This window comes from Pseudophryne corroboree, chromosome 10 (genome assembly GCF_028390025.1).
Source record: "Pseudophryne corroboree isolate aPseCor3 chromosome 10, aPseCor3.hap2, whole genome shotgun sequence".
Taxonomy (NCBI): Eukaryota; Metazoa; Chordata; class Amphibia; order Anura; family Myobatrachidae; genus Pseudophryne; species Pseudophryne corroboree.
The window spans coordinates 4,599,379-4,609,178 of NC_086453.1; the positions used below are offsets into that span (position 1 = coordinate 4,599,379).

A 9,800-nucleotide genomic window follows, 5' to 3' on the forward strand; every position below is an offset into this window, starting at 1 on the left:
GTTGTGTCTTCCCTGTAGGATTGCTCCTTCATTCTGAGGTCTCTCCTTCTCTCTAGGATGGCTCCTCCATGCTGAGGTCTCTCTTTCTCTCTAGGATGGCTCCACCATACTGAGGTCTCTTCTCTAGGATTTCTCCACCATACTGAGGTCTCTCCTTCTCTGTAGGGTGGCTCCTTCATGTTGAGGTCTCTCCTTCTCTCTAGGATGGCTCCGCCATGCTGAGGTCTCTGCTTTTTAGGATTGCACCTCAATGCTGACATTTCTCCTCTCTAGGGTGGCTTCATCATGCTGATACATCTTCTTCCACCTAGGATGGCTCCTTAATGCTGACGCCTCTTCTTCCCTTTAGCATGGCTCCTTCATGCTGATGTCTCTTCTCTCTAGGATGGCTCTTTGATGCTGATGTCTTCTCTCTAGGATGGACTTTAATGCTGATGTGTCTTCTTCCCTCTAGGTTGGCCTCATCATGCTGAGATCTCTTCTTCCCTCTAGGATGGCTCCTTAATGCTGATATCTCTTCTCTCCAGGATGGCTTCATAATGTTGAGGTATCTCCTTATAGGATGGATCCTCCATGCTAAGGTCTCTCCTTCCCATGAGGATGGCTCCTCCATGCCAAGGTTTCTTCTCTCTAAGGTGGCTCCTCATACTGAGGACTCTTCTTACCTCTAGGAAGGCTCCTCTGTGCCATGGTTTATTCTCTCTAGGATGGCTTCTCTATGCCAAGGTTTCTTCTATCTAGGGTGGCTCCTCCATTCCTAGGTCTTTTCTCTCTAGGGTGGCTCCTCCATTCCTAGGCCCCTTCTCGCTAGGGTGGCTCCATGAGAAGGTCTCTTATCTCAAGGGAGGCTCATCCATGACAACCAAGGTCTATTTTCTGAAGGGTGGCTCCTCCGTACTGATGTCTCTTCTTCCATGCAGGATGGCTTCTCCATGCTGATGTATCTTCCCTGTAGGCTGGCTCCTTAATGCTGATGGCTCTACTTCCATCTAAGATAGATCATTCACACTGATGTTTCTTCTTCCCTCTATGATGGCTTGTTCATACTGACTCTTATGCATCTAGGCTGCCTTGTTTATACTGATGTTTCATTTCCCCCCCCTGTAGAATGGCTTGCTGTCTGAAAGACGAGCTGCTCTGCTCCATCTGTCTGAGCATTTACCAGAACCCAGTCAGTTTTGGCTGTGAGCACTACTTCTGTCGTAAATGTATCACTGAGCACTGGAGTCGCCAGAAGCATGGAGGTCCCTTGGATTGTCCGGAGTGCCGAAGAACCTTTGCGGAGCCCACGCTGTCCCCCAGCCTCAAGCTCTCTAACATTGTTGAAAGATACTCAGCCTTTCCTCTAGATGCCATCCTCAGTGCTCAGAGGAGCTCGTTCCCCTGCAAGGACCATGACAAGGTCAAGCTGTTCTGCCTGACGGACCGTGCCGTGGTGTGCTTCTTCTGTGACGAGCCCTCGTTGCATGAGCAGCATCAGGTGACCAATGTGGATGAAGCGTTCGAGGAGTTGCAGGTGAGCGGCCAGAACAGGAGCCAGACCGACCTATATGTATCTGTAATTTCTTCCTTATTATCTGTGCACAAACAAATGGACCTAAATTCCCCAACGTATACACTGTCAGACGTAGGAGGTGTACAGCACAAATTCCAGAGATATGAATATCCTATAGGCATCGCTACTGAGGCAGTACTGCATGTAAGACTACACTGATGTAGATGTAAGGGGACATACATACGGGGCGACTTGAGCTGTGTGCTGAGCGATCTGTGCTGACCAGTATTCTTTATGCACATCCTAGGCGATCTACAGTATGCAGCCCACAGCCCTATGGCAGGTGCAGTGTCTCCATCTAACCCAGCCTCCTATTCCTGTGGCTGTGCATCTGTATATGCAGCTCCCAGCCCTGTGGCAGGTGCAGTGTCTCCATCTGACCCAGCCTCCTATGCCTGCGGCTGTGTGTCTGTATATGCAGCCCCCAGCCCTATGGCAGGTGCAGTGTCTCTGTCTGACCGCGGCCTCCTATGCCTGCGGCTGTGCGTCTGTATATGCAGCCCCCAGCCCTATGGCGGGTGCAGTGTCTCCGTCTGACCACGGCCTCCTGTGGCTGTGAGTCTGTATATGCAGCTCCCAGCCCTATGACTGATGCAGTGTCTCCGTCTGACCGCGGCCTCCTATGCCTATGGCTGTGCGTCTGTATATGCAGCCCCTAGCCCTATGGCAGGTGCAGTGTCTCCGTCTGACCCAGCCTCCTATGCCTGCGGCTGTGCGTCTGTATATGCAGCCCCCAGCCCTATGACTGATGCAGTGTCTCCGTCTGACCGCGGCCTCCTATGCCTATGGCTGTGCGTCTGTATATGCAGCCCCTAGCCCTATGGCAGGTGCAGTGTCTCCGTCTGACCACGGCCTCCTATGCCTGTGGCTGTGCGTCTGTATATGCAGCCCTATGGCAGGTGCAGTGTCTCTGTCTGACCGCGGCCTCCTATGCCTGCGTCTGTGCGTCTGTATATGCAGCCCCCAGCCCTATGGCAGGTGCAGTGTCTCTGTCTGACCGCGGCCTCCTATGCCTATGGCTGTGCGTCTGTATATGCAGCCCTATGGCAGGTGCAGTGTCTCCGTCTGACCGCGGCCTCCTATGCCTGTGGCTGTGCGTCTGTATATGCAGCCCTATGGCAGGTGCAGTGTCTCCATCTGACCGCGGCCTCCTATGCCTATGGCTGTGTGTCTGCATATGCAGCCCCCAGCCCTATGGCAGATGCAGTGTCTCCGTCTGACCGCGGCCTCCTATGCCTATGGCTGTGTGTCTGCATATGCAGCCCCCAGCCCTATGGCAGATGCAGTGTCTCCGTCTGACCGCGGCCTCCTATGCCTGTGGCTGTGCGTCTGTATATGCAGCCCTATGGCAGGTGCAGTGTCTCTGTCTGACCGCGGCCTCCTATGCCTGCGTCTGTGCGTCTGTATATGCAGCCCCCAGCCCTATGGCAGGTGCAGTGTCTCTGTCTGACCGCGGCCTCCTATGCCTATGGCTGTGCGTCTGTATATGCAGCCCTATGGCAGGTGCAGTGTCTCTGTCTGACCGCGGCCTCCTATGCCTGCGTCTGTGCGTCTGTATATGCAGCCCCCAGCCCTATGGCAGGTGCAGTGTCTCTGTCTGACCGCGGCCTCCTATGCCTATGGCTGTGCGTCTGTATATGCAGCCCCCAGCCCTATGGCAGGTGCAGTGTCTCCGTCTGACCGCGGCCTCCTATGCCTGTGGCTGTGCGTCTGTATATGCAGCCCCCAGCCCTATGGCAGATGCAGTGTCTCCGTCTGACCGCGGCCTCCTATGCCTGTGGCTGTGCGTCTGTATATGCAGCCCTATGGCAGGTGCAGTGTCTCCATCTGACCGCGGCCTCCTATGCCTATGGCTGTGTGTCTGCATATGCAGCCCCCAGCCCTATGGCAGATGCAGTGTCTCCGTCTGACCGCGGCCTCCTATGCCTGCGGCTGTGTGTCTGTATATGCAGCCCTATGGCAGGTGCAGTGTCTCCATCTGACCGCGGCCTCCTATGCCTATGGCTGTGTGTCTGCATATGCAGCCCCCAGCCCTATGGCAGATGCAGTGTCTCCGTCTGACCGCGGCCTCCTATGCCTGCGGCTGTGTGTCTGTATATGCACACTGAGCGGATATATATATATCTTGCATTACTGGGGCTTTTGCACATGTGCAGGTATAAATAATGGCTGAGCTACGGGAACATGGAGCCTGCGTGTGGTTCCGATCAGACCTAGGGGGTAATTCAGACCTGATCGTAGATGAGATAAATTTAGCACATCTACGATCAGTCACACAGACATCGGGGGGACGCCCAGCACAGCGCTATTCCCCCCCTCCCGCATGTCAGGCGCCCCCTCCCTCCGCACAGCGGCGATGCTTTTGTACCTGGCGAGTAGCTCCCTACCAGCTGCGTACTGGCTGGCCACTACTCGCCACATCCCGGGTCACAGCGGCAGCGTGTGATGTCACGCAGCCGGTGCGCCTCCCCCCCACACCCCTGTCCGGACCGCGCCCCGCCTACAGCGTTCTAATGCCGTTGGCACGCCCCCTCCCGCCCCGCTACTGCCTCTGCCTGATTGACATCTCACTGGGTTCCCGGGGTGCGCACGTGCAGCGCACTCTCCACGTAGGGATTCAGACTGCGAACGCTGCCGCTGCACTTTATCTCTCTCCAGGGCTTAGTACGTAGACCCGCAATTCCCCTACCGGCTTTACAGTATTTCCCAGAATTCCGTGTGTAGTAGTAGAAGAGCTGACGCTCTGCCACTATTCCTCACCAGCGCCCTCACACGTCTCCAGGCGTCACCGCACTCTGGTGTTGGCTTAGTGTTACTTGTTTAATGCAAACCCTGCACCCAAACCACTTACCTGACACGGAGGAGAGGTTAGTGGCCTCCTGCCCTCCCGCCTGTGCCGCCTGACTTGTCTTCCACCCGTGGTCTGTATGTCAGCGGCATCCCCAGACCCAGATTCCAGGGGATGATGGGGGTAATTCAGACCTTAATGCAGCAGCAAACTTGTTAGATAATGGGCACTGCATGTGCACTGCAGAGAGAGGGGGGGGGGGGGGGGGGGGCAGATATAACATGTGCAGAGAGACCTGGGTAACAACATGCTGCACTGCAGAGAGAAGGGGGGGGGCAGATATAACGGGTGTGGTATTGAAAGTCGACAGTAACTAGGTCGACAATGTCTAGGTCGACAGTAACTAGGTCGACAGGGTGTCTAGGTCGACATGTTCTAGGTCGACAGGTCAAAAGGTCGACATGAGTTTTTAATGTTATTTTGGTGTCGTTTTCTTCGTAGAGTGACCGGGAACCCCAATTAGTGCACCGCGTCCCCTCGCATGGCTCACTACGCTCGCCATGCTTCGGGCATGGTGCCTTCGCTCCGCTACCGCTTCGCTCGGCACAGATTACCATTCCAATCGTGGTCCACGTGGATCGTTAAGTATGAAAAGGTTCCAAAAAAAAAAAAATTGTGAAAAACTCATGTCGACCTTTTGACCTGTCGACTTAGAACATGTCGACCTAAAGACCCTGTCGACTTAGACACCCTGTCGACCTAGTTACTGTCGACCAATAGTGGTCGACCTAGACATTGTCGAATAGTTACTGTCGACTTTCAGTCCGGATCCCGATATAACGTGCAGGGAGACCTGGGTAACATCATGCTGCACTGCAGGGGAGGCAGGTGTAACATGTGCAGAGAGACCTGGGTAACACCATGCTGCACTGCAGGGGGGGCATGTGTAACATGTGCAGAGAGACCTGGGTAACACCATGCTGCAGAGAGAGTTAGATTTGGGTGGGGTGTGTTCAAACTGAAATCTAAATTGCAGTGTAAAAATAAAGCAGCCAGTATTTACCCTGCACAGAAACAATATAACCCACCCACATCTAACTCTCTCTGCACATGTTACATCTGCCGCACCTGCAGTGCACATGGTTTTGCCCATTAGCTAACACATTTGCTGCTGTGATCAGATCAGAATTACCCCCAAAGTCTGTCCTCCTCCTTCATCCGCAAACACCGGGATTCTGTCCTGTCTCTAGCTCAGAGGTCGGGCAGCAGTGTACATCTACGTCTGGGCTAACGGGGCTTCTACTACTCATTAATCCTTTCTGTAGCACCAACATACAAATGGCGCACACTAGCATTAACCTATCAGTATGATCCTAGGAGGAAACCGGAACACGTACAGGAAACATACAAACTCCACACAAATAGGACAGAATGCATGTGTGACTGTATTATTATAATTTCCTTCTCAATGCCATGGCTGCCATATGGAACGTCAGCTGGGTAGGGACAGGATAAAGAGACACCTGGGAAGGTATGTCATGTGACACCTCGTTCCCCGGGGGTCTGATACCTGATATGTTTTCCCATCAGCTTCCTTTCTCCCAGCACAACTGTACTGGGAGCTGATCCTGTCTGGCAATGAGAACGGCGCCCTCTGCTGGTCGCAGATGTAATATGTCTTCTCTAGGCACTGCAATGTGTGATCCATGGATCTGTTGGGTGGCACTGCAATGTGTGATCTGTAAGGATCTAGTGTATGTTACTGTAGGGATTACCTGACAGGTTTCTCTTCTCCTTAGAGGGAACTGAAGGAGCAGCTGCGGGCGTTGCAGGAGAGCGCCCAGGGGCATACAGAAGCTTTGCAATTGCTGAAACGCCAGCTGGCAGAAACCAAGGTAAGAGTACCCTGAAATAAGACCAGTAATACACTCCGGGTGTACTTACAGCATGTACCCATAGCTGGGGGGTGGGAGGGTAGGTGGGTACCGGAGCGCCCCATCTGCTGTGTAATGTGGGACAGACAAGAGACAGAAGGAGCTGGCTCTTGGTCACCAGGATTTGGGGAGATTGTGAAATTGGTCAATATTCTAGTTCCATACACCTCAATGTGCAATCCATGGCACCGATATTCCAAATAATATTTATGAGGGTGATGTCATTGTTAGACGAGTACTCTGTAAAGTGATCCGGGGGCGGAGGGGGGGGGGGGTCCTTACTGCATCCTCTGTAGAGGTCTCTCATGAAGAAGACCCTCAGACATTGTCCTCTTGGGGCTGTTGCAATGAGCCGGTAACTCCCAGAGAGTGCAGCTGCACCTGGGCCCATGTGTGATCACCTCTCTCCTCCGCTCAGTCCTCAGCTAAGAGCCTGCGCGCCACCATCAGCGAGGCCTTCGAGCGGCTCCACCGGTTGCTGCGCGAGCGCCAGAAGTCCATGCTGGAGGAGCTGGAGTCCGATACGGCCAGGACCTTCACGGACATTGAGCACAAAGTACAGCGATACAGCCAGCAGCTGCGGAAGGTGCAGGAAGGCGTACAGATCCTGCAGGAGCGTCTGGCGGAAAGCGACAAGCACACCTTCCTGGCCGGCATCTCCTCGCTGTCCGAGAGGTAACCGGGGGGGGGGGAGACTCCGGCCTCTATAGAGTCTGTGCAGCCTGCTGCATGTGGTCAGAGTCTATTATCAATGTCTGACGTCTGTCTGTAGGCCCAGAGCAGCCTTTGGTGCCTCAGTCGGGCGCAGTGGAGAAGTCTTTATTGGAGTGTGATTGGTAGGAACGCGTAGGGTTCCTGACTATACTGCAGCGGGTCATCGGGGAATATTGCAGCCTGTGTCTTATGGTGTAACGCCACGTACTCTCTGTCTCCAGGTTAAAGGGGAAGATCCATGAGACCAATCTGACGTATGAGGATTTCCCCACCTCCAAGTACATGGGTCCCCTACAGTACACCATCTGGAAATCTCTCTTCCAAGACATCCACCCTGGTAAGTCGCTCTACGCCGTCTTCCGATAAGATGCGCTCAAGTGCACTACACCCCGGTTGGGGGGGATCGGTGGTTAGGTGCGTCTGTGTCACCCCATGTGTAGAGGCCGTAACTCATCGAGTGTCTGTTCCTTTCGCAGTGCCTGCGGCCTTGACCCTCGACCCGGTAACGGCCCACCAGCGCCTAATCCTCTCAGACGACTGCACCATCGTGGCCTATGGGAACTTGCATCCGCAGCCCCTGCAGGACTCCCCGAAGCGGTTTGACGTGGAGGTGTCGGTGTTGGGGTCACAGGTCTTCGATGGAGGGGTACATTACTGGGAGGTGGTGGTGTCTGATAAAACGCAGTGGATGATAGGACTGGCCCACGAAGCTGTTAGTCGGAAAGGAAGTATCCAAATCCAGCCGGGCCGAGGCTTTTACTGCATAGTCATGCACGACGGGAACCGCTACAGCGCTTGCACGGAGCCCTGGACGCGGCTGAACGTCAAGAGCAAATTAGAGAAAGTCGGGGTCTACCTGGACTATGACAAAGGGCTGCTCATCTTCTACAATGCAGAAGACATGTCGTGGCTTTATACCTTCCGCGAGAAGTTTCCGGGGAAACTGTGCTCTTATTTCAGCCCGGGCCAGAGCCACGCCAACGGCAAGAATGTACAACCGCTGCGCATCAACACCGTGCGCATATAGCGACGCACCTCCCTTATGTGTTACGCAGCGGTCTGGCACAGGATGGCAGGGGCACGCTCCTGGCAACGAGCCACCTGAACATCCAGCACCATCCTGAGCCACATTGCCGCCGGAGCGGGAAGTGTTCTGGACTAGATTAGTGAATGTCGTCACCTTCTCCTCCAGTAACTATTACCCGAGGGACCAACGTTTCCCCAATTCCAGAGAGGTTTGGGAACAAAGAGAATGATAAATCCGTCAGGGGTCGGACAGCCGATCGCTGCTACTAGCCTTCATTAATAATACGCAGTTCAGTAACTTCCCAACACCCGATTGTTGCCCCTTCCAGGGTTCCGTCCTTTCCTATCCAACTGCAGAGTGTGTACGAGAGTTGTGGGGAAAGTAAGGGCTCCGCTACCGTCTGTCTCTCAAATCGGAGACGCTCTACGTCAGGTTACATACTGTACTGTAGGTGGTTGTGCCTCTGTGCTCTCGTTACACTGTAGACTGTGGAGGGCCGACGGTCTCATCTCTACATCTCAGGATCTGTGTCGCCACAACGCTGGGACCAGCGCTGGTCCTTCTCCGAGACTCCTGCTGTAGTGCGTGCAGGACAGACTGAGAGCCCCGTCCCTCTGCGTCTATAGGTAAACCAGCTGCCTTACCTCTGATAATGGACAATGATGCATCACAGATTCATTTCATGTGTGAGATTATACCGGTGTGATCAGTATGAAGAGGAAAGCCGTGCGCTTTTATCCATCCGCTGTGCAGACCACTTACAGGCTGCCCTCTCTGTCCAGCGATTATATGTACTTACCACATACGTGGGATATTGGGCTGATCGCTGACCTGTTCCTCCAGAATGTATTATTTTTTACATTATGCAATAGATGATGTGTGACTGTAGCTATGACATGCCGCGGGATAAGCGGCGTTACGGAGAGGATGCGTATACGGAATGTGATATATGAGCCGCTCAGTGGTGCTGCTGCAATACAATCCCACCCACCTGAGAATGCAGGACGTCGGCTCTGGATTAAAGCGAGTTTCTGGGAATTTACTGCGCTTGTTGTTTTCTGTTGGTTGTAATTCGTGGTGTAATAATGTAACCGATAGCTTTGTGGTCACCGTTCTACCTGGTGTACCGGCGGAGGTATATGGTGCCTCCTATGGGTAATAGCGGAGGGGCCTGTGTATATGTCATATACATGTATGTCCATATGGGCTTACATGGGCAAGAACCAGTCCTGTGATATCGGCCACCAGGGACGTGTGTAGCCAGGGAGAGGCCCCGCGCTGAGGCAGATTACCCTGCAGCATGCTACACCATGGAGTGACGCTGTGACCACATAGAGGGTACTGAGACCACCAGCTCGGAGTGTCAGAGAGGGGGCAACTACAAACATCATCAGTAAAATGTAACTGGTATTACACAGCTTGTCCCATAATTATACTGTAGGACCTGACTTAGTGGTTGCGCTGTGTCAGGGGTGTGCGTGCGGTGTCAGGGGTGTATAGGAAGAGGTATCAGTATCAAGGAGAGGGAGGTATATTACCACTATATAGGACACCGGTAACACCTCACCCCGAGTACTGTGTATAGGAAGAGGTATCAGTATCAAGGAGAGGGAGGTATATTACCACTATATAAGACACAGGTAACACCTCACCCCGAGTACTGTGTATAGGAAGAGGTATCAGTAACAGGGAGGTATATTACCACTATATAGGACACAGGTAACACCTCACCCCGAGTACTGTGTGTATAGGAAGAGGTATCAGTAGCAGGGAGAGGAGGTA

General features: G+C 53.6%; 1 protein-coding gene across 5 annotated transcripts in view; it reads left to right on the top strand.

Annotated features, from left to right (window-relative positions):
• ERMAP (erythroblast membrane associated protein (Scianna blood group)) overlaps nucleotides 1-9,056 on the top strand; it is a 633,995-nt gene extending 624,939 nt beyond the window's left edge. For 2 of the 5 annotated variants that reach the window (XM_063942041.1, XM_063942040.1), the window contains exons 2-6: nucleotides 1,108-1,516; nucleotides 6,143-6,238; nucleotides 6,696-6,952; nucleotides 7,213-7,328; nucleotides 7,468-9,056. In XM_063942041.1, the coding sequence (XP_063798111.1) occupies nucleotides 1,109-1,516; nucleotides 6,143-6,238; nucleotides 6,696-6,952; nucleotides 7,213-7,328; nucleotides 7,468-8,018 (1,428 nt within the window). In that variant the 5' untranslated portion in view covers nucleotide 1,108 and the 3' untranslated portion in view covers nucleotides 8,019-9,056. Of the gene's footprint in view, nucleotides 1-56; nucleotides 224-454; nucleotides 548-1,107; nucleotides 1,517-6,142; nucleotides 6,239-6,695; nucleotides 6,953-7,212; nucleotides 7,329-7,467 lie in introns of all 5 variants that reach the window. The other 3 variants (XM_063942039.1, XM_063942038.1, XM_063942042.1) reach the window with 3 other exon arrangements.
• Nucleotides 9,057-9,800: the final 744 nt, after the last annotated feature.